General features: G+C 43.8%; 1 protein-coding gene across 4 annotated transcripts; it reads right to left on the reverse strand.

The window, feature by feature from the left end:
* Window positions 1–4,948: 4,948 nt before the first annotated feature.
* Window positions 4,949–18,456, reverse strand: WFDC1 (WAP four-disulfide core domain 1). Of its 4 annotated transcripts, none has more exons than XM_084294982.1 (8): window positions 18,396–18,456; window positions 17,793–18,000; window positions 12,003–12,198; window positions 11,438–11,521; window positions 9,513–9,653; window positions 8,906–8,947; window positions 8,141–8,217; window positions 4,949–7,232 (listed from the first exon to the last, which is right to left on the reverse strand). In XM_084294982.1, exons 2-7 carry the CDS (start codon window positions 17,937–17,939, stop codon window positions 8,159–8,161), a joined length of 669 nt encoding a protein of 222 aa, XP_084151108.1. In that variant the 5' UTR covers window positions 17,940–18,000; window positions 18,396–18,456; the 3' UTR covers window positions 4,949–7,232; window positions 8,141–8,158. The 4 variants fall into 4 exon arrangements, with proteins under 4 accessions (XP_084151108.1, XP_084151107.1, XP_084151109.1 ...); XM_084294981.1 differs by lacking the exon at window positions 18,396–18,456 and adding an exon at window positions 18,129–18,219; XM_084294983.1 differs by lacking the exon at window positions 18,396–18,456 and having other exon boundaries at window positions 4,949–7,228; window positions 17,793–18,155.
* Between the last annotated feature and the right edge of the window lie 7,587 nt (window positions 18,457–26,043).

The raw sequence follows: 26,043 nt of genomic DNA on the forward strand, positions 1-26,043 counted from the left end.
ACTTAAAATGAACGCACCAGGAGAGGGCATAAATGCGTAACGTGTGTGTAATGGGAGCCCCCACCTCTTTTAGAGGTGAACCTACTGTGAGTTTGTGGTGCTTTTTTTATTAAAAAGCAACAGGTTTTCATTTGCCAGAGGGGAATGTTTTCATGGTGGATCTTGACATGTGGGGAAAGTTAATTGCTTGCGTCCTTTTTGAAGATTTATAGCTGTCTGTCAGGGAGCATTGTGCTCAGGTGTGCACTAGGAAACCTACGGGCTCCCTCAGGCAGCATGGCCACAGGATTCACTTAGGCTTAAATTGTCCCTGTGGTGTAAACTGCATTCAGGGAATAAGCTTAATTCCCAGACAAAGAAAAAAAATTGTGCAATTTCCTGCAGAATAGTTTTCTCCCAGGAGCTTCAGGTGCCACCTTCCTGGCTCTGGGGCAACGGAGGTGGTGACTCCCAGACTATGATGGGGACAAGACCCCAAACTCTCAGCAGTGTGACAGCTCATGGTGCCCCACACCTGTCTCAATTCACCAAACTGATGCCTTCCCACACAGCATTTCAATTTTCTTATTTGCACCTCCCACATCCCGGTTCTCACAAAAAGTGAGGAGCCACCAGCACAATGGGGTGTCAGCCACAGATCATGCACGTCCCCCCACACCGTGCCCCACTGAGGCAATCCGGAGGGAGGATTTATTCCCAAAGGCTGAGGGGAAGGCAAAGCGATTGGGAAACACCCTGCAAGCAGCTGACCTCTTGTAAATTACGGCTGGGACTTCCTACCTCCCTCGGCTCCTGATTGAGAAATGCTTTCTTAATGACCCAGAGCAGATGCGTCAGGCAGATGAAGGAAGTTCCTGAATCAGTGCAACAAGGCTCCTTCCCATGGGAAAACATCCAGCATCGTGCTTCGTGCTGATTTTCAGGCTGCTCACATCAAGGCCTTGCCCAGAGTTTCAGGTGCTTACCCAGAGCTTGAAGGCAGCCTGGGCTTCCAAAGGCACCAGAGATTCAAACCTTCCTGAAATCTATGTGAATTGTAGTAGTACTGCCGTAGTCCCGATGGAGCACACACTTCTGGTTGTCTCAGTGAGCTTGGTCTGTTCACAGCTTTGGGACCTTACTGAGTCGCTCCTCGTGGCTCTGATAGAAAAGCAGCAAAACCATTTTCCCCCTCTCAAGGCTGGCAGGAAGATTTACTAGGGTTTGTCCTTGCCTTTCTTATTCCAAGGCCTCACCATCGCCTGTGCAAGCAGCACACAAGAGGAGCTCATAGCGCCACTGGGGCTGTGTGATACTGAGCACGGTGCTCATTAGCCCCGCACTGCTGACAGCACAGCTAATTGAGCAACAGGCCCGTGCTGTTGGTTTCTGTGTTTAACCTCCCCCTCCTGGCCAAAAGCTGCTGCTAGTGGAAGCACAGGGAGCTGGGCATTGCATAAACAACCCAGAGGAGAGCAGAACCAGGGTAAACGTGAGGAGAATGGAGGCTAATGTGCCATGGTCAGCATGGAGGCACCCGCTGGGTGCTGGGCCTGCAGCCCCGCGCCCCTCAGGGACCCGCCGAGACAGGCAGGGCATGGAAAGGAGCAGGATGTGGTGAGAGTAAAGTGCCACAGTCATCGTGTGTCATGAATTGCTGTCCAGCAGGCCTGCAGATCATGAGAGAGTCTTTCGGGCTCAGGACCATGCCCACATCTGTCACCTTTATGTTCATTCAGTCCTGAAACATGAGGTTGCGTTTTAGCACCAATGACAGGGAATAAACGCAGAAAGAAAATGTAGATATTGCTGAATATTAACCATGCATTCTGCCAAACTGCTGAACGAAGCTTCATTTTCTTGCTGCTTTTGATTTCTGTCTGTTAGGAAATCTAATAGAAAAATCCATGTGTTATGTTATCTGATGGCTCAGAAAATGCTGGGAATAAACTGAATCAGGACCACAATGTAAAGAAAACAACACTAATACAAGTTGTATTTCTTCATTCTTGTCACATATGATTTTCACACTATAAAATAATAAATAATCTGTATACTATACTATACTACTACTACTACTGTTACTACTACTACTACTACTACTAATAAAGCAGCAATTATACTACTTTTATAGTGTTTCCTATTTAATTTAACAATAAAGCTGGTCAGACTCCAGTTCTAAGCAGGCTATTCAGAAAACTTCTGTTTATTTATTTATTTTAAAATAGATGTAGATAGTATTTGTTGTGGATTGGTTTTCATATCCTGATATACAGGACCACTTCCCCCTCCTGGGCCTGGCATCTTGGAGGCTTGATTTAGAGGAAGATGTGAGAGCAGAGCAGCCTAAGGTAAGGCTGGGAAATGGTGTCAGAGGGCTGCTTCATTCCCAGAGGCTTCATGGTGCATGATCCCTGAGGCACACAGGTGGCTCAGTCTCCTTCACCTGCTTTCTTCACCATAAGCAGGGCTGGACACACTTCTGCTCCTCTTGTGCCACCTTGAGGGAAAAATCCTCTGGTGCATGGGTTGAATTTAGTGAGTTTGCTTCTACCCAGATGTCCGAATGTTCTGCTTTCAGGTCAGGTTTTTCCCATGCCCCTGGGCAGAATAACCACTTCTCCTGGTGGGAACGCAGACCTGCCTACAAGGGGACTTCTTGGCACAGCCTTCAAATGAAAAATCTCTTTTGCTCAGAAAAAGACAGTATTGTGTAGTGCTGTGCTGCACAGTCTGTGCAGCAAGGGGTGGTAGAGAATAAGGAGATTTCTGACTTGAAAACTCACAGCCTGTTATAAAAGCAAAGAACCTGAGCCACAGACCCTTTCATTTATTTTCAATGCTATTGAAAAAAGCCAGATAAAATCCTTGCTTCATTATTAGTCTGTTCCTAGGCCTGTCACCAGGAAGAGAGGGGAATTTAGTTCAATCCCTTGGTTCCTGTTTGCACAGCCTCTGCTGCTTAGGTTGGGAGACTCATCTGGTGGGGTGGCTCAGGTTGGGTGCAACAAACCCCATCATTCCTGTCCCCATCAAGGAAACTGTCAAAAAGCCTTGTTTGTATTCCACAGCTTCTCCCCTGGTTCTTGCTACTCTGTCTACAAAGCTAACTAGAAGGAGAAAATCATGTGAAGAAATAGGACTTAACCAGAAAAAGGTGTCTTTTAATCTTGAATAAAAATGATGCTAAAATATGCTTTTCAGTTTCCATCATGGTATACTGTCAGTCCAGCAAAAATATCTCTTCTGTGGTTAGAAAAACTCGAATCATTTTTAAAATAAGAAGTGCTTCACAAGCACATCTTCAAGATGGTCTCTGCCTTTAGGGAAATGAAAGGTAGGGAGTATTTGATCCGCTGCACCTCTTTTGTTCTTGCAGTTTGCCAGAGGCAGCTGATGCCACCACCGCCAGAGGAAAGTCCAGCCTGAGTGCACAGTGTGAGGTGGGAGAGTACAAAACAGCCTACATGAACCCATCTCTGCTGTGTGCCACGTCTCCAGACTTCTGTGGATTGTCTCAACCTTGTAGACTTCTTCACTTTACATGAAAATATGGGACAGCATCCTGAAGGTAACCAACCACTTCTGCACCATAAAGTTTAATTGAACTCTGAACTAGGTAGGTCAAAATAGTAGCATTTTTTTTTTTTAATTATTTTTTATTTATTCTCATATTTACCGCTTCTGCAGATTGCTGACCTAGTGATGCACATTACACTTTTAATGCAGACCCCTGACATTGTGACGATCCATTGTAATGTTTGTCCTTCTGTTGATTCCAGCTGCTAGGCTCTTGGATGCACCGATAACACTTTGGTGTGATGTGCAGATGATGCTGTAAATCACTTCATATTTTCCACAAAGCCTGTTAGCCAGCTGCATCAGCAAAATATATTTGCTAGCATTAACATGGGTAAAATTAAAATATAATTTTGTGACGCAGCTCCTTTTCTTGAAAGTGTGGGACTCTCCTGAAGTCCCAAGAGAGGGATTTCTCTTCAGAGATGCTGTGACTAAGTGTTCACAGCAGGAAACAGGAGGCCTGTACACCCACCTTGTAATCTCCCCATCCAAAAGACCAGATGACCATTACCACAAGAAATTCAAGTGATCCCAAGGATCTCTGCCAGACTGAAGAGCTGACATCTAGTGCTAGCCGGCCTCTTCTCAAAAGCCACAGAAAACCTTTTTTAAGCAATGAAACCCGCTGCTCTTCCCTCTTTGGCAAAATTACAGGCAGTTTCTCTCCCTGTGGCTTCTCAGCTATGGTTTCAGGGCAGAAGGGACGTGACGCAGAGGCACTCCTGCCTACTCCAGCCCAGCAGGTAGAGCAAGAAGGGTACGGGTGGAGCTGGTGGGATGGTGAAGTCTGGCCTGTTCCTGGAAATGCAGCGCTCAGCAGCATAGCCACACAACACCAGGCTGCTCTTCCAGTGGGCACCAGCCCAGCACTGGACTTTGACTTGGTTTGTTTTTCCACCCTTTGAGGAAGACTCAGCTGTCCACAAAGCTGCCTGAGCAGCTGCTCGTGCAGCGCAAACTGCCTGAGTTGACAGCCCAAGGCCATCCGGCAGTGAGCAACATCTCTGAATCAACACAGATGTAGCTGGGCTAAACGCCCAGTCAAATAAAAAGGTCACCTTTTATCTGGGTCATCATCCCTGCCCTCCTCACAGCACTCTAAGCTCCTCTTCGAGCAGAAACGAAGGCTCCAAGAACTGAGCAAGCTTCTGACCCACAAGGGTGGTCCCCCTGGAAGGGGACAGTGGTGGTGGAGGATGTGTTCTGGGGTCTGTTGCCTTCCTTCTAATGGCCAACTGACTTTTGTCTTCTCATGCCTGTGTTTTCTCAGCTTACCTAACACCTAAAACGCACATTTTTTTTTTTCTAATTTTTTTTCTCCTTTTTTTCCCCCCTCCCCTAGAATTTAAAGCCAAGCATCCATCAAGAACACACAACTGAAACAAGGCAGAGTTGAAAAATATACTGGTCACTTTTTTTATTGAGCACCAAAGTGGCAGAACCCACACACATCCAGCAGCAGACACACGAACCAGGAGATGTTTTGCCTGGGTCTGGCTCAGATCCTCAGCTGCCACAAGGCAGAGCAGCTTCACCAACACCACTGGCAGCACTTGAGGATCCGGCAGGCCATGAGCATTTCTAGCACGCAGTGATACTTGTACAATTGATTATAGCACCAAACATACTTTAAAGTGTACATGGGGACATGAAAAACAAGCTACATTAGCTATTTCCTATTGTGCTTCATGGAAGTGTTGTAAAGCCATTTGTCTTTGGAGAGAAGATAAGGTGAGGACAACTCATTTGGTCTGTTTTCTTTTCAATGTGTGATGGATGACAGTGTTGAAAACACAGCATTTATACAAGCTGCTTCTGTGGCTTTTGTTTCCGAGTTTGACAACTGATAACTTGAAAAACCAAATGTAATAGCACCATGAGGAAGGGTGATGTCTCTGATAACACCCCATAAACAGAAAACCATTAACAAATTATTAATCTGTAATTTTTCTTTTTTAAAAATGCCTTATGCAATTAGAAAATATCTTTAACAACCCATCAGGCAAGGTGATCAGGTGTGTGCCCTCTCTAGCCACCAAAAAGCAACCGCTGCAGTGAATGTATTCACTAACATTAAGTAGTTTTGGATAAAATTACAAAAATAGATCTGTTGGAATACAGTTGCATTTAATTCCTAGAACTTGGAGCAAAGGCATGTAGAATTGAATGGAGTTCAATGAATTAAGAGATTTAGGAACATGTGGAGCTCTTCATCTGTTTTTTTTTGCTCCATAAAGCACTGAGGAGCAAATCTGTTTATGAAAGAAAACAAAGAGTGGTTTGGCATCTCTCATCTCTCCAGCTGCAAATGTCATATGCAAAGTATCAAGTGTTTTATAAGCGTCTGAGCTTTGGCTTAAACTATCAGTGAATGGAAAGAAAAACCTCTTAGTTGGTGGGGGGAAGCAAGCACTTGTATTTGTGAATCGGGTATTTATAAACACTGCTACTATTCTGCATATCAAAATGCTAATTTTATGCATGCAGATGGGGACATGTACTAAACAAGGAACCCAAAATATCTTCCTTTGCCTAGTAATTCCGACAGATTTGTTGGAATGAAATGGAACCATCCCTTTAGGAGCTGCCATAGAAAAAGAAAGCATTAGCAGAAAATGTGTTTTCCATTTCCTACTGCTAAGTAGCTGAAAGAAGCTGTAAAGGCCAAAACACAAATAATGTGACCTTAAGGATTTATGGAGTCAACATAAAGGTACAGGACTTCTAGAAAGAAGGTGCCCACCTGCCAGCCAGTCCTTATAATCACACATTTATCCTGCTTTTACCTAATAGGTGCACAAAATAGCCAGACTTCAGCCCTACTGCTGACGTTTTGCAGGTACAAAAAGACAGATATAAAACTTGTGAGCATTAACTGTGCTGGCTAAAAACAACAACTTCAAGAAGTTGTCATGCATGTTTCTCTAACTGAATAGATTTTTCTGCAATATCTAAGCAATCACCAGCTCTTAGTCCGCAGCTCATCAGACTGAGATGCTTACGGAACATAACTTAAAGAATTTTATTTTTTTTGCTCCTACCTCCTCAAATTTTTAATATTTCAGGCTTAGGGTTGTAGACTGGGTCTCAAACCTGGTGAACCCCAGCTATAAATAGGAAAAAAAGAAACCTGCAGGTTTCTTCAATGTTGACGCTTATGAGAAAACTTTCATGAAGTAATTCTTTGAGATAGGCAGGGACTGTTTTTTTACACAGAGCTCCTTTAGTCTTGATTATTTTCATACAATTTAAATATAATATTTTGGTATGATTCTGACTGCATTTCATTCTTTATACTACTGAGTTATGTTTCTGGTACTGAAATCTGAATCAGTCCCTTAAGATGCACACAGAGAGCAGGCTGTGTGCCAGCAGCCTGATAAGGGCACTGCGGCTTGCAGGGATCCGCTTGGTGATATTTACATTTTGTCAGTAGAAGGGCAGCTCATAAATAATGTGGTTTCTTTCAGGGAATCATATTCCTCCCCAAGATGATAGGCTTAAAATCCAGACTCCTCCTGTTTCTTGAAAAGTGAAGTCTTTTTGTCATTGATGGGCAGGGTTCGGGGTAATGGCGGAGACATGCTCATGTAGATTTAGGACTAGAATTCTTCCAAAAGAAAAACGTTGAGTAAATCATTCCTTGAAAGCTGCTTAACAGAGTGGTCTGGCTGGGCAAGAAATCAAACAGAAAAAGGAATTAAAATATTTATCCTTCCTAGGATGTTTATACAGAGCTTGTCCTTACGTAGTCATGGAATCTTAACCGTCACCCTGACGTAGGTACATAAAAGACACACTTAACTGCTTTGTTTTCTTAACTGCCAGTTAAGTTCAGGTTAGCTTTAAAGTGAAGCTAAAAGTGTTGAGAATACCATCTTGGAACAGAATCTTCAGTATAATAAATATTTTCACTCTTGCCTAATTCAAAGCCTGATGAAAGTCGGGGAGCTCTTTCGTCCGGCCAGACAAGTACATTTACTCACCTGAGTGGGACACATTCTTCAGGACAAATGTACATGCGCTTAAAGTTACCCCACAAAGTCACCCATATGCTTAAGTATTTGCAAGACTGACCCTGACTGCAATCCATCCTTTTACTTTGTCTTGCAGCAGCAGTAATACCTGCAGTAGAAGCCCCTAAATTAAAACTTTAAAGTCTTAAAGCTCACAAAGTTTCACAGCATTTTTCACCTTGAAAATCACTTTGTCCTGTAAATACTTAGAAAGCAAAGGTTTTTCAAAAAACAGGTCCGTCTTGTGGAATTCAAATAAAAAGTGGGAGGGAGAGAGCAAAAGTTGGGAAAGACGCCAATTTATCCGTGGACATTTTGCAGAGCTCTATCTGCAATGCCACAGATTCTCAGGATACTTCCACAGCACCATCTGTCTGCAGAGCTGTTTCAGCTCTACTCTTAGAGCCTGAGATATCCATCTGCACGCAGTTTTAAGGTGCTGTTATTATGCTTGTGTTTTGATGAGAGGTCATTTCAGCCTCAAACAACTATTTCTTTAAATAATTGCATACTAAGCACCAACTGCTTTCACCCAGCTCTCCCTTTACTCACAGGACACTCACCCAGGCACACCTTTGATTTTAGCCCAAATGCTTCTGCTGGTTTTTCACGTAGCCGACCACATTGTTGGAATTACTACCTGTAAAAACAAATCTCAGCAAGGTTAGATTGCAGATTAGTCTGTGGCAAATATTTTCACAAGGAACTCTTAGCAGAGCAATTTTATCAGGGTCATTATTTATCTGTTCTCTGCTAGGGCTGTGATAGCTGGCTGGACTGAGGACAGGAAAACCTTTCATAGTTTCATCAGCTGAACTGGCCAAACTTGGCTGGCTGCAAGTCTGATGCTATCAAAGGTCTTGTCTAGTTATACCTGAATATCACTTCCAGCTTGACCTGACTGTTGCCCTCTGGGTCCATATACCCCAATATACATGTAAATTCTCAGCAACAGACCCTGCTTTTGACTGAGTTCTGTGTTCATCTGCAAGACATCCTGGGCCATGACCAAAGCTCCAAAAATATACTTCAAAAGAACAAAAGGTTGCTGGATTGGGTGTTTCTCGCCCTTGGGTGGGAACCCCTGGCAGAAGGCTGTATCATTCAGCACCATGTGTCACAGCTGGCAATACTGGTTCCCAAGATTCCCGTAGTCAGGGCACTGCAGATACGAAAATAAGATCTTTCAGCCAAGACACTGAGAGTTCAGACTAAAGAATCTCCTTCTGCTGTTCAAGGACCTTGATTTCATAAGCCGCAAATTCCCTGTAAGCAATGCAATAGCTATAGGGCTTAATAATAGCAAACACTTCATGCCAATTGCTTACCAAAATACTCCTTGTAGTATTTTTGCCTCAGGTTGCGTCCATCTGAAAAAGAAAGGACATAATGAGAATACATCTCACCAGCCTTCATTCCCTGTGTTAAACTGCAGCTTTCCATGTACAGCACAGATATAGAAGTAATAATCTCACAAACAAGAAAACAGAAGGCCTCTGCAGCTGAAATAGCTTAGACTGCTATAAACCTCTTATAAACCTGTTTAGATTATTGAACCACGCGGGCACAACTCACTTTCCCTGAGAGTGGTTAACTGATGGCCACTATAATGTTACGTCCTTTTCAGTAGCTATGAGTCAGGGAATCACAGACTTCCTCAAATGAAAGAAAATTGGAGTAAAATTTGAGACCAACTATCATTGATTTACAAAGTTCAAGTTCCAGCTAGTTTTTTTTTTTTTGTTTGTTTACCATTTTATTACATAAAAATGACCCTAGAAATAGCTAGTGTCTAAGAACCATAGAGCTATAAATTACACTAGGGAAGTTATTAAAGAAAGCATATCAAATAATAAAATCAAGGCCAAAAACTCATCTCTCACTGGTGCTTGCTTGGCAGAACAAGAAAGGAAGGGAGATTTCCAGTCAACTGACCTGGATTTCCACGGAGCTTGATGCATTGGCCCCTGTTGGGGATTCCTTCAGCTGTGTTACCGGGGTTGATGATATGGCATTCATACCCTGTGGGGCAATGCAGAGGCTCATCTCCATCCTCAGTGGTGCTGCAGGCCTCAGCTGCAAGAGAAGCCTGAAGATCATAAATTGTGGCTTTATCACCCCTGGGTAAACACAATACAGCAGCAAGGCCACCTTCTTCTGCATCTCCTCCCAGACAGGATTTCTGACCACTTCCCAAGTGAGGCTGCCAAGGACCTAACACCTCTAGAGAAGTCTGGCAGAGTAGATGGCCATGTTCACACTTGATACAGAACCTGATTTTTTTTTTTTTTTTTCCTAACTCAATATAGAGAGCCCAGATCAGCCCATCTGCCTGTACCACCACCCTACACACAGCCTGTTTTGCAGGGGCTGAAGTGAGGTGAAGACAGACCAACACTGTCTACTGTGGTGGGCACTGATGAGTGTCTCCCCACACTGGTATTGCCTCTGAGCAGTCTGTTCCAGCCAATGTTTGGGGCTGGCTGGGGAATCAGGGAAACGTGAGCAGGAAGCTGTCCATTTGCTGCTTTATTCTTTGTTCCACACCCATTACAGTACTAATGAATTTAAACCTCAGGTGTGAGTCAGTGCGGATGGAGTAAGGCAGTGCCACCCCTGCCACTACCAGAGTCCTTAACTGCCTTGACCCTGGATATCTAGCAGGCACAGAGCAGAATAAGAAGGTAAAGCTGGACTTTCAGGTGGTGCTTATGTATACTAAGCATACAGCCTATGCAGGGACACTCCACCCTTTCATTTGCCAGGTTTTTAATTTCAACAACCTCTGCTGTAATTCCCATGTCATGACTGATGGCTCTTCACTAATTATTCCCTCAAGCTGAGATAAAGGTGATAAAATAGTAACAAATAACACAAGCATGACAGGGATGGATGAGGAAGGACCTATTTTATCTTAATTCTACCAGGGCAACTCCAACAAGATGGAAGCAGAATTTCCCCTTGAAGAGCGAGGTGTTTCCATCATGGATGGGAATTAAGGTTTGCTAAGTCTGATACCATCTGTGGAAGACCAAAGAGGGTAATTTACTGGCACTACCTGTGTCTGACTACAGCTGATCAAAAGCTGGAATAGCCTTTCTGTGATGAAATGAAGAACTTCAGGCATAAATACATGTCAGGATGTGTCATAGAAGAAAATTTCCTGCCTCCCTGCTGCCTCCATGTTACATTTTGAGGTATTTGAAAAATGTAATTAAAAGTCCTTTCTCTGTGGAATTAATTGAGAAGCTCAATCTTGTTAGCAGTCCTCAAGCTTTGATGCTCCCAGCTCTATCTCAGCTTCCCTCAACTCTGCAGCATTTTGCCTGGGCTTCTGTTTAAGGCAGTCTTCTGACACAAGAGCCAGAACTGAGTCCCCATCCCAGGGCATCAGCGCAGTGAGGCCACTCCAGGTTACGAGACCCCCTGAACCAAGCCTGCACACAGACTGTCAAGCAGCTGGCAGAAAATCCATGTATACTGACAAAAATTTTTTCTAAAAAACCATGCATTTCTACTTATTTAAAGAATGGATAAAAGCACAGTTCCCTGGAGTATTCCTAGTGCTCTGCTGCCTCCCGGCTTCCCCCTGTGTGTTGCACTTTGCTCTGGAAGGGCAGATCTGATCTGATCAAGCTCTCCTAGCACAGGATTTCCATCTGTTCCCATAGAAAAACTGATTTATTGCACCAGAAACTAGTGCCCTGTACAACAGCGTCATTTGTGCAGAAACTACAGGCAAATATGAGCAGCCCCAGCATGCCAAAGTCCCTGGAAAGCCCTGTATATGTTGAATATACTATTTACTGTCTTTTGTACAATTACCCATATCACAGAGAAGACAGTGAAACATTCTGTACCTTGTAAGACTTCCTCTGGGCCATCCAAAAGCCATCCATTTCCTCCCAGCCAGCGGGGTTTGGGCTGAACCAACCAGTCTAAAACTGTAAAAGAAATGAGAAAGCACAGAGTCAAGGTGCAGCTGTCAAAGGGCATGCTGTTATAGAAAAATCACAGATATTCTGTAACTGGCAGGATGAGGCTGCCAGGATCCTGACGGATGGATTTGAGTGGATCCTCCATTCCCATGGCATGGATCAGGTGAGTTGGTTGTCTGGATCCTGTGAGCACTAATCCAGATTAGGATTCTTTATTTATTGATTTATCACAATCCCAGGAAAAGGGCTGGCATTAGAGGAATTCTACCACTTGTGCTAATAGAAATTTCACAACACCAGCTGACTTTAGCTAATTTCTTGACTCAGCAGTCATGCCAAACTCATCTGCAAGAATTCAGAAGTGCAGAAACAGTTTTATCCTCAAACTCACACCAACCACACCTCACACCTGTGACCTGCTGCACATGGAGGCGACTACCAAAATTTTTACATGGTTCTGCCCCAATTTGACTGCTGGCCTCTCTACCTGGTGGTGGCTGCACAGACTCAAGGCAGGCATAGATGCACCCGTTGTAGCAGCAGCGTTTGTGCCTCTCGCACTCGGAATCGGAGCGGCAGCTGGGCACCTCGCAGGCTCGGTCAGGCAAAGTCTGGGGCGGAGGTGGGCAGCGGTCATTCTTCTGGTAGTGGGCACTGTGAGAATGAAGAGGGTACTCATAATCCTTGCAAAGAAAAGAAAAGGAAAAACACAGGTTTGGCATAAGGAGAGTACCAACCATCCCATAAATTGAAATAGAAGGGGGATTTTCAAAGCAGTTCTCAAGTATTCATGAGGCAGAACAATTATATGCTCTGCTTTCCCAGCCCCATCTCCAATGCACTGAAGACACAGCTATATAACCACATTAGCACCTTCTTTGGAAACCCCAAACCATCAAATTTTTGTGTGGAGTTCACACTTGTTTTGATCCCCAAAGGGATCTGGAACTGATGTCCCAGGTAGTACCTGTCTCCAGAGCAGGTTCCTTCACCCTTCATCACCTCCTACTGGACCAAAACTTCTAGGGGAGAGGTACAAAGTCTTTCAAGCTAATCCACTGTAGAGGTCTGGGTTGTTAAATTAGAAACTATTTCTCAAACTGGAAATGATCTGGGTAAGAGCTGTGCAGGTGATGTCAGTTTAATCACACAGCAAATGAGGTGGTGTTCAACTACAGCAGAAAGGAGCCCAGCTGCTCCACACACTGAAAGGAAAGGGGGATTTAAAGTGGATTAACAGGCACAGGATTTTACCAGAAACATTTGTAAGAGGCAGCACTGAGATATTATCTGTGCTGGTGACATTTTAGCAAGCAGCCAACTCCCTCCATCAGAGGTGATTCACCCTGGCCCGTTCCTTTTTCACCTTTAGCTAAAACACTCATCTCTGGCCTTAAACCTAGCTCCCCAGAGCAGCATAAAGTGCTCACAAAGGGCAAAAATCAGTTCTCAGATTTATTAATAAACACACATTAATACAGCTCTGGTCAAATCAGAAGACAGATCCTGGATTTGCCCTTTTTATCAAGGCCTAGCCCAAAGCTGGAAGTAAGAGCACTGGCAGGCTGCTTGGTTTAAGAGCCCTGTAGATACTTGGCCCCATCACTGCTGTGTTTTGAAATCTGTGATGAACAACTGGGTTGTTATTCCAAGAAAAAAAAAAATGTGGTGCAACTGTCCCCGAGGGGGTCCAGGGAAATTTCACCATCAGACTATGGAGAAATTTGGGGTGAGACTAATATCCTTCTTTATCCCGATGCTGCTTCATTCTAATTGTTGAAAGCTCCAATGGCTTCTGTGGAACATGTGTGCAAAATGTGTTGCAAAACAGCATGTCACCACACGTAGTGCCCAAAAACACATCCTAGGGGAGGCCCCAGGAGGTAGCCTGCACTCATCCCAAGTCCACAAGCTGAATGCTCCCTTGGTAGTCTAATACTTCCACTGTGTTTTTGAGCTGAAGGAATGAACACTGACTGTCGCTCACATCTAACATGAGAACGCTTGCCAAAACTTTAGCACTCAATTGATCTGTGAAGGGGCCCATAGCCCTGGGGACTGACCCCCGGCCTGCTCAGCCTCTGCTGCTACACACCACCGAATACCAAACAAAGTAATGATTCACATTATTTGTGCTACCAGTGTGAGAAGTTTTGCTTCCATGCTTTGCCATGTATTGTACCTAGGATATAATTGTATTGCTGACGTGGTTGTTTTTGCATCAGAGCTGATTTCATTTCTTTGGGCAATAGCTAGGGGGAAATGGAGAGCAAGTTTCTCAGCTGCCTGCTTTGCAGTCATTGAGTCAGCAAATACACAAGTACAGAGCAGAGTTAGGATGATTAGAAGTTTTAATTTATACTAAAAGGTGTACATTATTTAACCAGGTATAGGATTTTCTTTAATGTGTGTATATCTGCACATAAGACACAGAACTGCTAATGTTTCTGTAAACAGCCTTCTGCCCTGTTCCCAGTATCAGCCAGGTCCCACTATCAACAGTTCCCTTTCTTCTGCTTTTGCCTGAGTTTCTTACACACAGTGAATAAGAAACTACTCAAGATTCCTTCCATAAGATTGTCTATCCATGAACTGATGTGCTGTTTGATCCACAAGAAAAGTTTAAAAATACATTCCCTACTTTTCATGATGCTTCAATGTTAAAGTGCAAAGCAAGGTGCCAGCTAACACATTAAACTGTTCCTCAAAAAGCTGAAAACATTCCAGCTTTGAAGCAATGTGCTCTTAACCCCAATATGCCTAAAATTCAACTTGTTTGTTGTTGGATTTTAAATGGAGAAATACTTGGACCACATAAGTTGCAAACACTTAACAAGTCTCCCTATTTGAGGGGGCATGTATCTGCAGACTGAAAACATAGGGATCAAAATAACACTGGCAAATAATGGATACATGGGAAAACAGCAAACACAAACAGCTACTGCAGTGGCTTTACAGATGATTCAGAAACCAAGAAGCCAAAATTACAATGAACACCCAGCTCAATGAATGAGATTTCCGTTTGGGAACAATGTAAAGTTTTCTGCCAAATATCTTTGGCCTTCATGACCTTGCTGCCCATTTTCTTTGATCAGCTACTGCACTTAATCCCTGCCATTCTAAACCTCATAGACAATAAATTATTCCTGTGAATTTTGTCTAATAAAATTATCGCCACTGCTTTATGCCTGCTGAAATCTCAGTGGGAAACAGGATTCTCTCATTCATAAAGCAGCCTGGCTAAGGATGTCTCTAGGTAAGGGCTACAAGGTCTCTATAAAATCTCTCCAAGGATTCAGTTTGGCTTGGAACATAGCTTGGATTCATCACTTTTACAGATTGTGACAACCGTCAGAATTCCTTCTTCTAAGAATCTTTTTCAATTCCGGAGGCAAACTGTCATACCCCATGGAAACTGATTTTAATGAAAATATCTGCATTAGAGTTATGCAGACACAAGGTAAAGTAAGAAGTTTAGAGTTCAGCTAAGAACCCTAGAAGTCAGTAAAGTTGATCATGGAAAACTTGAATGCAACCACTCACTTCCAACTCATATTTTCAATGGTAACTGCAGGATACCTTTAAACAATCCCAAATCTGTTCTGTTATTTGCACCTGAATCTGGACCCTGGACTTGTGCCAAAGCACGGCTCTCTGCTAATTCATATTCATAGCCATGTCTAAGATCACATGTGAGGTTTTTGTCAGCCTCCAGTCACCAGCTCTGGCCCTGGAAGGTGTTTCCAGACAAAAGCCATAAACCGCATTTTCTCTGAAACAAGACCCAGCATCTACAGTACTGGAAGACTGTTGTAAAATGCATGATAGTGATAAGAGGACTGGAAAACAGGGAATAGAGTGCAACATATGTATGTATGCAGGTTTTAAAGGCTGAGAGAGGCTCTACTTGTATGTTACTCTTAGCCACACATGGGATAGAAGCCTCAACATGAAGTGTGCTAATCTGATAGACAAAGAGCATATCTCCTTGTTGATGTATTACAGCTAGCTATAGGGTAAATAAATTGTTGGAGGAACATTACAGCAGCTATAAGGAATTCTTTGTTTCTGGAAATCTTTAAAGACTGGATTTTTTTTTTCCCCCTAAAATGCTTGATGTAGTAGACACCGGAATAAATTCAGGACTGCCCCAGGTTTTCCCAGTAGACGTGTGGGTGTCTTGATAATAAATTGAAGGCCATTCCCAGCCAGCTCCCTCCCTCTCCCCTTTGGGAACAGTCCAGACTGTGCAGCAGGCTGCAGAACAACGCTGCAGATCACTGACCTCGAGGAGGGTCCCTCTGACTGGAAAATACAAGGATTTGCTAAAAAGCTGGCCCTCTATCCCAACCTGACTGCCAGACATTTCTTGTCATTACATTCTCCATCCTCTTTCTCTGTTCTCAATCAGCTCCTCCCTTCCAACCAAAACCTTTCCTCAGAGTCCATAATGAACAACTCCTGGCTGGAGCTCAAGCTGGTTCCTCATCGTAACACCTGCCCATCCATCATTCTGCAGCCCTTGGTTGGGTGGATGCATTCTCTGGACTGAATTTTGGATTTGGACACCTATTCTGTCACCTCCCTGCCTCTCTCATCCTCCTCCCCCTAAAAACCTTGCCCAAGTCCTCCTGGGTGTCTCCTGGATATGGTCTTTGGCCCATCTCCCGTATGGCTTTGCTCTGCCATGAGCGCCTCCATCTGTTATCTCTCTATCCAAGTGCCTCCTAAATCAGCTGTTCCACCCAAAGCCTCTGATTTCCTAACTGTAGGGAACAGACAACATTTGGTAGAAAAAGAAAGCATCTCTCTGATGAGGAAAGGATGCTGCTGAAACCGGGTCTTGGTGGAGAAGAGGATGGGGAGAGGACGGCCTTCCTCCTCACGAATCTCTGAGGTGAAGAAAAAAGAAAGGCGCTTTCTGTTTTCCCAAATGAAATGTTTCTGTCAATATGAGCAGTTCTAGCTGAGCATGCCAGATCAGTAGCACCTGGGTTCATGGCTGCCAGAAAAAACAGCCCTTTGAAAAACTGCAGATTGAAAGAGGATTTGTCCTCAGGGGAGTGGGCTCCGTGCCTCTACACAGCACATTATCTGAAGATCAACATGTAAATACCTGTTCTGCTCCTGTCCTATCTCTCTGGGACATTTACACTACAATCCTACTGAATTTGAGCCTCATGTTGAAATACGACAGAAGAACATACTAATGAATACACTTTTCCAATGAACGGGTCTGTACAAAACACAGCTCTTTGGTTCATTTTCCAATTAAAGTGCAAACCAGACACTGTCCCAAGGGAAGCTTCAGTGAAGAAAACTTCAGGTCTGAAAATAACAGGTTACCTTTAAAATATTAACACATTTTCTGCAAAATTTCAGTGAGACAAATGCACCGTATCTAATTTCATTCAGCATGGGCAAAAGATAGATCACCCTTCTGAATCAGCAGTCACACAATCCAACTGTAGTTGTCCCCACACATCACTCTAGATGTCATGGGCCAAACCCCATCCATTTTAAATTAAAAACCTTTGTATGTGGCTGCAGAAAACAAGTGGAGAAATCCCCCTGTGACACCAAGAAGCTGTTTATACAGCTGTTTTCAACTGCTGTAAAATGAAATTAAACCTGAGCATGAGAAAACAGACTGACCAAGGCAATCCCCCATGGCCATCTCCAACAGTTGGCAACTTGTTGCTGCTTCAGTTTCAATCCCAGTGCTACTGCTGTAAGTACCACAGCAGATTTGGGAATGATGCTGGTGGTGCTCAGTACCCCACTAGTGAACAGCCACACAGCTCATTTTCCCCCTCTGGCACACAGGCACAGCAAGTGCTCCAGCACTCCCATTATCACTAGGAGATGGAGGTATTTACCCAAAGTTACCCCAAAAGGCAGCAGGGAACTGAGCAGGGAACCCTCCTCCCTGCTCTGAGAAGATAATCACATTATTTTCTTTTCACTAAATCTATTCCCAGCCATGTAGTTTTTGCATTCCCCATTCAGCCTTCCCTTGTTGCCCTATGAAGTTTCTAGGAAAAACAGTGACAATTGCAGCTCTGATATTTTCAGCATGCTTTACAAGATTCCCATTGCAACAGCTAGGTGGCAAAAGTTTAGCACAGCCTGGGAAACTTAACACAGCCCTTTTATAGAGACTGGCTGTGCATTCAAATGCTTCTTGTTCTAAAATGATACACACACATAAGGAAAGCTCCCATTTCAGAGTGAGCACACCCAGCTCCCCAAAATCACCCCACCGCAGGCTACTCACATCATATTTCTCCGTCATTTTCAGATGTAGAGCACGTTTCCAGAGATGCCTTGCATAGCCTGAGTCTGGCAGCAAAATTAAGACACACAAAGCTGCAGTGAAGATCTTTTTACAGAAAATCATCTCTGACGGCATCCTGGAATCCATTTTTCCCAATGAGAGATCAAATAAGGAGCTCAGCTTTCCAGGATCTAGGCGATTCAGAGTCCTGGCAAGGAGGGAGGGAGACGGAGAGGGAGGGAGAGTGAGGGCTGATCGCTGGGGAGAGCTGCTTTCTGCTGCGCAGCTTCTGGGAAGGGAAAGGGAAAAAAAAAAGGAAAAAAAAGGAGAGCCCACGAGCAGAAGCCAGGAGCTGCCGTTGAACTTCTCTACGCAAAGTTAGATTGGGTTCTCCGCTCACATGTTCACACAAAGCACATGCTTTCCTTGAATGATAGATGGGAAGATTATTTGGAAAGATTATTTTTAGACCTTTGTTCCCAACATCTGGCATCCTCAGAGAGCCCCATTCAAAGCCAAAGCGTGGGATCAGATGACAGCTGCCGCAGGGGGAAATAAAGGTCTTGGAGGGGTGGGCTCGGCAGCGTCTAGCAAACAGCTCACCCAAACTTTCCAGGCTACTCGGCTCTCCCTTTGTGTGCTTCCCGCTGTGCCTTGAGCCGTGGTTTCAGATCATGTCTTGACAAAGTGATAACTTTGTATGAAGGCTGCTTGAAGGAAATGATTTAAAGACATGATAAACACGCAGAGGCTTTAATTAAACCAAGTTGACATTAGCTTTCCACAAATGATTTTGAAGAAAGGGAAGATGTGGCCATCGGGTAAAAATAAATCCATATGCATGGGTGGGGAATAGGGAAGAAAGGTGCTTTGGAAATGACATGGCCAAATGGAAAGTGAGGAAGGGGACATGAGTCAGCCTGTGCCTGACAATGGGAGAGACTGGACATGGGGTTGAGACACCTGCATGATATACAGGCACCCCGGTGTCTGAAGGACCAGAATCCCTCTAAGAAATCAGGAAGAAAACATCCCAGCATCCTGCCTGGGAGGATGAGACAGAGACAGAAGCAGGTGCTGAAGAGTAAAGGAGCAAAGTATCTAATATATACACACACACAGACACACATATATATAGAGAGAGTACATACACATATACATCTATACATGTACGTATATGCTTTCTCAGCCTTTAATAGTAAATTTTTTCAGGGATTCCTGAACCAAACATGGGGACTTATTTTATAATCCTCTTTGATGAACATCTCCTCCAGTAGCTTGTCCAGCCTCTACCAGGGATGAAGTAGAAAATGGACCCACAAAATTAGTCAAGATAAGAGCACTGAGTCCTGCTTGCTTCAGTTTACCCCAAATGTAAAGTCACACTCTGTAGCCAGAGCCTCCCAAAGGAGCTCTGAGGGCATCTCTGTGGAGACACAGTGACTATATACATACTAGTCTGTATTTATGTGGTCTTCACCATGGGTTTCTACTGCAGTAACAATAATATCTCCTTAAGGTGTGAGAAAGGTTTTGGGGTCTGAGCAGATCTGGCTGACAGGACATCCTCCAGGGGAAGGCAGAGTTCAGCAACCACAGGTGTCTGTCAAACCCACCCAAATTTCACCTAAACATCAACCAAAAATAGGAGTTGGGCCGGCATTAGAAAAAGGCAAATTCAGATATCATTAGTACACACAAAAAGGAATATATCACTACCATAAGTCTTCTAGTTGTGGCTTTACTTGTTATTGTTCAGAGGGCTTTGTCTCACACAACAGAATGTCTCCAGTTCTTCTTAAAAAGAAATCTCCCGTTTGCTGCAGTGTTAATATCTGTACCTTGATAAAGCACCTTTCAAGCACAACCAGGAGCTCCCACCAATATCCCAACTCCTGTGCCATGAGGTGACAAATGACACAGCTAGTTCAAAAGAATAAACAAGATTTTTTCCTAGAGTATTCGTACTTAATTTATGTCTTTGTGCTATTCCACTTGTCTGATCTCTCGCTGAAACACAAACCAGCGAGAAACAACTGTTCACGATAAATCTCCCTAATTTTATTTCTGTTGTTTGTTTCATAGACTTGCAATCTGGATTTGGAGCAACTAATGCTCAAGATTAATAGCTGCTACAGACACAATTTTCTGGCCTTTCTTTTGGCAGTTATGAAGTTTTGACATTTACCCAGGTGAAACTAGGATCTGTGCATTACAGTTCATGGATTGTATGCTGAAGAAACACAAACACTACTTGCAGTAACATATTTCAGCAGATGGTCATGGTCTTCACATAAAAATGAATGTTGATGTCGCAATATTTAGGTCTCCTGCACACAACACTTTTCATCTTCATTTCCCAAGGTACTGTGTGCAGTGCCTGGACTGGATTATTCCTGCTGGGGAAACTGAGGCATGGGGTAAGGGATTTACTGAAATTAGACCTTCTCCTATCTGCAGGGCCAGACTCCTTAGAGTTATAAACAGTGCAGACTAAGCTGGGACCCCATGTTTCAGTTCTCTATCCTCACATCTATTCCTCATGCCACCCGTTGCCATTCCTTACATGCTTCTACCTCCAGCCTGTCTTAGGAACTAGGCAAGGAATTTCATATTCTTTACAGCATTAATAAAACCTGCTTTAGCTGGAAACACCAGAAGGAATATATTTCTTGGCCTTTCTAGTTATTTTTCTTCCTGGTGGCCCCTGGCAGGGCTGTCCTCACAAGCTGTCTGCCTGCAGGACAGCTTCAGCCCATTTTCTGTCCTTACTGCCCTCCCCATTTGGAGCCTGATGAACACCAAAACCAAGATACTAAGTCCACCAAGACCAAGTCCACCCAGTTATGGAGGCTCCCTGCTCCTGCTCCAGAGCAGTTCATGTTTTACCCAGTTCACTTTTGAATGGCACATTCAGAAGGAAAAAAAAAAATAAAGCAGCAGCAGCTTTGACTTTCTAAAGAATTTCTTGTTTAACTAAGAAATATTTGGCAGGTATATAGCTCTAACTTAATATGAAGGATTCTTAGCAGCTTGTGAAAGAATTGTAGAAATCAGACAAGTTCTCAGCAAACACAGCCACTGGAAATAATTAGAAATTTTAAATTTACTACTAAGCAGAATTCTGAGTTGTCTTAATTTAAGTGCTAAGCAGTTGATAACATATGACACTTGAAAAACCCTTATTATAAGAAGAGGAGAAAATTAACTGCCATTTTCTCTTGAACTACATCTTATCTATACACACCAGTTGGGGCACAGTCATCTCTTGGCATGGAGCAACTCCTTAAGGTTGGCTACAGTTACATCTGTATGAAGTTGCTGTGTGCCTATCCCATATACAAAGTGGAATAAATGATGCTGGCATAAGACATCCTCACAATATTATAATAACTTGGCTAGATTTGACTCCTGCTTGTCTGAAATCTTGGGCATTGAGCAAGCAGGGTTATCCTTTTGGGTGCTGGCAGGTGGCGTACCTGCTGAGGAATTGTGGCTGACCCCACAGCAAAATATAGATTAGGGAAAGCCATTGCAAGATCCCCTCTGGTGCTGTCATCACTGTTACACTGACATCTGGGAAAAAGAGACAAGTATACCAGGATATATAACTATATCCATGCTGACCAATCAGCCCAGTGAAGGTGTTAAAGTGGAAAGCCCCAGCCAGACACAATGACCAGGTGCAAAAATGTGTGTGAATGTTAAGCACATTTCCTGCTGGTAAAAGTGTCCTGCAGGGTGTTCAGCTGTGTTATTCAAAATAGGACTATTTATTCTATACATTTGTCCTGAGAATACATACTATTTAACTAAGTCAAGATTTCTCTGCTTCAAGATCTGTGGAGCAGTTGCTCACATGAGATTCCCCCTGCCTTCAAGGATGTTAAATGAGATAGCTTCATATCTCATTACTAAGAAAATAATAATCTTCAGTGTATGGATCTGTGCAAGTTTCCATTCCACAAATGGCTTCAATAGGGCAGGTTCTGCACTAAGTTGCAGTCAAGTGATAATGGAAGAACATGACTGAGACTTGAACATCTCCCCAGGACCTGTGAAACCTTCAGCTTCACTTCTTACAGCAAAGAAGAGCTAGGGGAGAGGTATCAGAATGGAAAGCATTTTATCAAGCTAAGAGAATGGAGTCACGTCTGGAACCAGGATTCATGCAGCCTGATTAGAATGAATTAAATAACGGTTTATGGAATAATGGTTCTCAGGGAGGTTCTGAGTGAAAGTCCCAGGGCGTTTGTGCAGCCGGGAAAAACGTCTTTGTCCAGCCAAAAATAAGTGAGGTAGGTCAGCCCAAGCTGACTTCCCCTTTCCCAGAGGAAAGATCTGACTTTTAAGGAAAGATTATGTCAAAAAGAGAGTTTCCTCAAAGCACATAACCCCAGCAGCACAGCGTGACTCATTTAAGCTTGATACAATCACCATACCTTCATGCCAGAGGTTGCTGTGGCTCCTTATCCGTGGAAATAACAGGCAGGCTGTTTCCTCACCAGCCTTATATAGGTTCTGCTGGCAAAAGCAAAGGACAGTGGTTTTCTGGAGTTTAACCAGATTAGAGGTTATTGGTATCACCTGGTCCTGTGTGAAGGAAAGGTTACAGCATGCTCTGCCTTCCCCTATCCCCTGCAAACCCTACTTGCAATCCCATCCTTGTGCACACCCAGGTGTATGAATGTGATAAAGTTTATTTTAGGACCAGCTGTATAGGAAGACACCAAATCTGGGGTTTTGGTGTGGATTCATTCCTTCTCTGAGCAGGAAGATCTGGCTATTGTGTCTGTGCCAGATGTATGCTACCAGTGAACCCCCCCGGGAATTTACAGGATGAAATAAAAGATCAAAAGCAATGCAAAACACAGACAGGTGATTCTTTTTAAGCATCTGGCCTCAAGCTCTCGCAAAGCCTGGCAGGGGTCAATGTTAGGTGGCCCCTATCCATTTGGACAGGCCTGTAAAGGAGAATAGAAACTATTCCTCCTTTTAACTTGTTTTATTGCATATGAGATATAAATTAAGCAGATGAATGTTATTAGAGAAACACTCTCATGCATGCTGCATCCCACTAACAAAATTAACAGGAAGTCTTAAAATATATGATCAAAATATGTTCATTACGAAGGGGAAAGGTGTTTTGCTGGGGGAAAAGGCTGGGCTCTGGGGTGCAGCGTGCAGCTGTGCCTCCGCTGCAATGCCATGTGCCCCGGGGGAACCTCTGGGAAGCCCAAACAATTCATCTGGGTGGGACTGCTGGAGCTGGGTGGTTCTCACCCACACCGTCGGATCTGGTTGTGCAAACACAGCACTTGGTCCCCTCTGGGGTCTCGTTGTCCCAAAGCCTTTTGTCTCCAAAGAGGAGAGCAGTGAGCATTCCTGCAGAGAGGAGGCTCTGGGGCTGGGGGCAGTGAGGACCCTTTCCCTCTCAGGCCATGGGGTTTGCTGCATGGCTTGGGTAGGGTGGATGTACCGGCAGCTCAGACACTGTGACCACCAAGGCAGCTGAGTCATGGACTGGAAAGCTCAGAGAAATCTCCCTGGAGGACAGGCTTAACCCTAAAATGAAAGACACTGCGCGTTAGTCTTTCTGTGGATTCGCATGGATGTTACAAGAAATCCACAGCCTTGTACCGTGCTGTGTGTGGCAGCCAGACTGAGCTCCCCAGGGGCAGAAAAATTGAAGCCAGGCTGCCTAAAAAAGCAGAGCTGCAATCCAGGAGATCGAATCAGGAAGAAGTGTGGGGCACATCATATCTTGTTTGGACCGTGGTAAGGCACGAATCAGAGCCAGGGACCATGCAAGCATGTGAAAATGGACTTGTATAAATCCATCTAAAAGGCACATTCCATTAGGAAAGTCACAATTTTACACAAGACATTGAAACGGGGGATATTTGCTGGCTGAAGGTGTGTCTGATTCCCTGCACTGACCCATGATGACTTGCTCAGGGCCAGGCACTTTGGTTTTGGGCCTGCATCTCTCTGTTTGAAATCTGCCTGCCTGTAACCCCAGAGACAGATGGTTTCCCATTACAAGAGCACCCTGCCTACCTCCAGAAATAGCAACTTAATACACGAAATGCCTGTCAGTGGCACTTGCAAACAAGGCAGATGAAGTGCCATTCATATACACATCATCGCTGTGCCTGCAGATGATTTCCATAAAGGAAACCTTTAACCTCAGCTTCCCACACACCATTACAGGTGAACTCCCTCCTGCTTTGCTGGGGCTGCTCTGAGGCAATGAGTACTTTGGCAAGGACAGTAAATGATTTTCCAGGTCCAACCACAAGGCAAATGTCTTAGGAACTCTGAAAAAAACTCCGTCTTCTTACGTCAGCTCTGAGGATGTGCCAATACTCTCCAGAACAGAGACACAACCTCAGTGCTCAGCAGGATCCAGCAGCCGTGCAGGGACCCAGCAGGGCAGGAGCATCGCTGCAGTCATACGAGGATGCTAAGGCTTGTAGTTGGTAACATTTCTTCAGGATTTCTTATGAGATCTAAGGATTTGGGAATCTGAGAGTCACATTTGACACATTATCCCATGGCTATAAGGAGTTTGCTGTGAGAAGGCAGATGTTTTTTCTTGTCTTCTCTTATCCAAGGAGCAGGGTTAAACAAGCTAAAGAAAATCCCACTTGCCTTTGACCTCCTGATAAAGGTCTTATCTCAAGCTGGTTGAAGATGAACAGCAAAATTTTGAACCATTGCAGACTGGGCTTATCTGGGAACGTTCCCTTTTATCTCCTCAAGCAGTGTGTCTGGAAATCAGCACATGTGTTTCCGTCATCTACCTGGTCTGAGGGGACTTGCATACTCTCTCCTGTCCAGTAGCTCTGCTAAGTGGACTGCATCTCACTCACCACTGACTCCTGGTGCCAATAAGCAATGTTTTGAATCTTTTCTTGGCTTGGGCTGTAAATATAATTAGATGTCATCCCAAAATCAGAAGCCAAGTGATGAAAACGTAGGATTGCAAAGCAAAAACTTCCTGCAAGAATGTTCCTAAAACTACTTGTTGACACCCACATGTGCGCTTGAATGCTTAGAAATCAGCCCAAAAAGCCCTCTGGGCAGTCAGAGAGCTCCTACAAGCTTTGGTGTGGCAGGAAAACACAGGAGACATCAGAGAGTGCTCTTTTTTTGGTGTATGTACCCCTAATAGAGAGGCTGCATCTCATACCTTTTATTTTAGCTTATATCATTTCCTTAGCCAAACAAGGCATTTTTTGTAACCGTCAGACATAGATTTTTTGAAGGTGCTGGAAGAAGTTTAATAGAAGGGTTTTCCTCCCCTCTTGTCTCCATGTGAGGTCTCTGTGTAATGGACCTGAACAGAAAGGTTTAGTATTCCAGCTGAATTCCTTCTGAATAGTTCAGCAGACCGGGAGAGATACATGGAGAGTTTCCATCTTTTATCTCAACACAAAACTTTCCATCTGAATAGAGTCTCTTTAATGGGAAAGTTATTGTCCTCCAGTGAACCACTCATTTTTAGGATGACAGTAACTTGCATTTTCCACAGATGTTGCCAATTACAATGTTTCCCATTCCTGACATAAAGGGGAAACATGAAGGTACTTTGGATGGATGCACTGTGCCGCAGCCGCAGTCAGTCGGTGCTTTGCATTCACTGTCATGTTCACTTGCTTCCAAGCTCCGTGCTAGTGCAGCTGCAGTAAACTATTTGGGAAGGACAGAGAGAGGAGAACAGAGGAGGATGGGGGATGTTTATATTATGGAGAATAACCCATGAGAAACGGTGACATCTCTATTACAAAGTCAATGTTTTGAATATTGCATGGAGACTCCGTCAATGGCTGTCCCTATTTCTGCAGCAAAACAATCTGGAAATTGTTAGCTAAGGACAAAGCAAAAACTCTCTAAACACCCTATTAGCACCAGGCAAAGAATAAAAGCCGTGCTAAAAACCTGACTATTACAGACCTGGGTCTGTCATTACTTAGCGCTGAATGTGGCTACAGAAGATGGTCACATCTCTAATTCCCAGGAGAGTACACTCCCAGCCCTGCATGAGGCATCTGCTTTTGCCATTCACCATGTGAATTCAATACACTGGAAAATGTTTCATTGAGTTTTTGTTCAATGTTCTAGTTAAATATTATGTATTATATAACTGCGTAAGTTATATAATAATAAAATTATATATGTATTTATATAATTTAATCTCCAACATGTTTCTGGTTTGTTCATAAACCCCAGCCTGCCCTTCTCCACC

Source organism: Netta rufina (genome assembly GCF_964035555.1).
Source record: "Netta rufina genome assembly, chromosome: 13".
Taxonomy (NCBI): domain Eukaryota; kingdom Metazoa; phylum Chordata; class Aves; order Anseriformes; family Anatidae; genus Netta; species Netta rufina.

Excerpts from the sequence above, each read along its gene's own strand:
- WFDC1 (XM_084294982.1), bottom strand. The coding sequence starts at position 17,939 with ATGGATTCCAGGATGCCGTCAGAGATGATTTTCTGTAAAAAGATCTTC. Across the intron at positions 11,522-12,002 it reads GTCTGTGCAGCCACCACCAG|TTTTAGACTGGTTGGTTCAG; the intron begins GTAGAGAGGCCA and ends TTTCTTTTACAG. Across the intron at positions 8,218-8,905 it reads ATACTACAAGGAGTATTTTG|GTAGTAATTCCAACAATGTG; the intron begins GTAAGCAATTGG and ends TTGTTTTTACAG.